The 2500-nt window shown below is 39.4% G+C and overlaps 1 protein-coding gene across 3 annotated transcripts in view; it reads left to right on the top strand.

Moving 5' to 3' along the window:
• LOC113805662 (retinol dehydrogenase 11-like) overlaps nt 1-2500 on the top strand; it is a 34791-nt gene that overhangs the window by 7598 nt on the left and 24693 nt on the right. For all 3 annotated transcript variants that reach the window (XM_070119535.1, XM_070119533.1, XM_070119534.1), the window contains exon 2: nt 865-1098. In XM_070119535.1, coding sequence (XP_069975636.1) covers nt 1010-1098 — 89 coding nt within the window. In that variant the 5' untranslated portion in view covers nt 865-1009. The remainder of the gene's footprint in view (nt 1-864; nt 1099-2500) is intronic.

Below are 2500 nucleotides of genomic sequence, written 5' to 3'. Positions count from 1 at the left end.
TTTGTAGAAATGAAACTCCATTATATATTATATTTGCAACAGTGTACCTATGGCTTTCAACGTCTACATATCCACTAATACCAGATATTTTAGAACCGTCATCAAACATCTGTACCCCAACCTATAAGCACCAAACACATACATAAGAAGTTGGACCAAACATGCCTTATTACACGTGGGCACTGCCCTTTTCTTCATCACAGAGCCACCGCTGTGCAGTAGATATCAACCTCACTCAACGCACCCAAACACAGACTAGGCAACACAGCACACAGGACACCCATATTATCATGCCCCTTTTTTTTAGGGGTACATAGCACAGACAGTCATGAGACAACACCACATCGAAACGCCCAACCAAGAGTTACATAGGGATTCAGTGAACTGGGCTGGTCACCTTTTGAGGGAAACAGGAGCCCTACAGAAAATTAGTAAAAGTAACAGCAGCAGGGACATGTCAGCAACACAAGGAAGACTCTTAAATTTTTCTTTCTTTCTTTCCCCCTCTACAGTTAACAATATTATGTATAATGCAGCTTGTAAATAATTCTTTTTGTACTCATTTTAATAAGCCTTAGATATGTAGTTACATATTAGTTCAGGTAGCTTGTATAATCAGATCTTTATTTTGCATATTAATCAGTGTATCACAAATGTTAATGCTATATTGTATAAGAATGTTCATCATGATTATAAGTGCTGTACGATACTTCTGCATTAAAAGATATATTAGTACAAATAAGTTATTTTCTTGTATTTCTATGAACAAAGGTTTTGTTTTAATATAATTTCACTTTGCTACGTAATGAAAGGACTTACTTATAGATGCATTTATATTTCTTTTATAATCTTACCATGGCGTAGGATACGATGAAAAGCTTCATTTCTCCAACCTTAGTGAATGTGAAAACTAAATGAGTGAGAAAAAAAAAAAAAACTTTTAGTAAGATAGCAAGAAGACTCGGATAACATTTTAGAGATAAGGAAGTAGAGCCGAGAATTTTAAGAAATGATGATGACTTATCTGAGTGCTGTAGTGGCAATCTTGCGCCAGATCTTCTCTACTGGATACATATTACTGAAGCATTATTTCGACAAGTGAGTTGACATTTCTAGAAAAGTTTTTTTTTTTTTTTTTTTTTTTTTTTTCCTTTTTAATTAATTTATTTTCCAATGAAGGTGTTTCTTGTGTTTCATTGAAGTGTATTGTGTGACTTTTTTTCTTTTTTCTTTTAGAGTTTTATTCAACTGTGAACTTCCAGTCTCTTTCTCATTGTTATCGTGGAAGGCATTGGAGACGGGGCTGAGGCCCAATGTTTGGGAATTCTCTGTGCCTTGGCTGGACTCATTTTTCATGGTCTTTTCTTTTCCCCATTTCCTTTTCCTTTTCTTCTTCATCCTCGTTTTCTGATGACTTCCTAGGGTGTAAGAGCCATGTTGAAAGGATGAAAGGCTGGCTTTGTGTCAGACCTGAATGGCCTCGGGGAACCATGGGCACAGTATTCCCTTGGTTTATTGTCTGGCCCTTACCTTCATGGGGACTCTAAGAGGTCGTCTTTTTCTCTTCCCCACATATTTCAGGCTCACCATGGCCAGTACTGAAGATTTTTTATCCTTATTAGGGGAATTAAGCAGGGCTTGTACGGATCCTGGAGAATCATGGAAAGTCATGGAAATTGAAATTGGAATTTTCAGACTTGATTCCTCTTCCCAATATCTCGTCTCCCTATCCCTCACCATCCTACTTTTACCCTCTCTATCTCCTGGTCAAATTTTTTCTTGCCACTTGAGATCCAGATACTCTAGTCTTTACCACTTCCTCAGTCCCTACCCATCCATCTTATCACTTTACTTGTCGCACCAGGCAATCTAAACACCCTACCTCACTCTTTCCTAAACCTATCATTTCCTCTGCTCTTCTGACATCTGTCTCCTCTTCTGCTCTTCATAAAAAAAATCTTTGTTTCTTGGACCTCTCAACCTAACTCCTTTTTGTCCACCCTCTAATCTCTTTACTCCTGTTTTCTCTACTGCTCACATCCATCCTTGTCCTCCTTATGTTCCCCAACTCCTCTTCCTCCCACTCTCTCCCAACATACCCCATCCTCCCATTCTCCGTCTGCGCTATCCCCTCTTCTATCCCCATTAACCCTGCTGCTCTCTCCTTTACGGTCATGCGACTCCCTTCTGTCACAACAGTCCTTCCTCGGATCCTTCCCCCCCTGACGTTTTTCCTGATACTTCACCTCCTTCCCCTGGTGCCTTTTCTTATACCCATTTCTACCCTTATTACCCATTTCATTAATGGCTCTTTTGCAGTGTTCCTCATACCCTCCATTTGATCTATTCGCCCTTCACCCATAACCCCCCTTTCCCTCTTTATCAATTTCTGCCATACTCCATTTGCTCCTCGTCTTCCCCATTTAACTACCGTACTATCCCATAATGCTCTACAACCTCTGATTTCTAATAGATTTTGTTCCAGACGTTTGATTCATTT

This window comes from Penaeus vannamei, unplaced genomic scaffold, assembly GCF_042767895.1.
Source record: "Penaeus vannamei isolate JL-2024 unplaced genomic scaffold, ASM4276789v1 unanchor316, whole genome shotgun sequence".
NCBI classification, from domain to species: domain Eukaryota; kingdom Metazoa; phylum Arthropoda; class Malacostraca; order Decapoda; family Penaeidae; genus Penaeus; species Penaeus vannamei.
The sequence above is the reverse complement of the archived record's forward strand: the minus strand, read 5'-3'. Positions and strand labels throughout refer to the sequence as shown.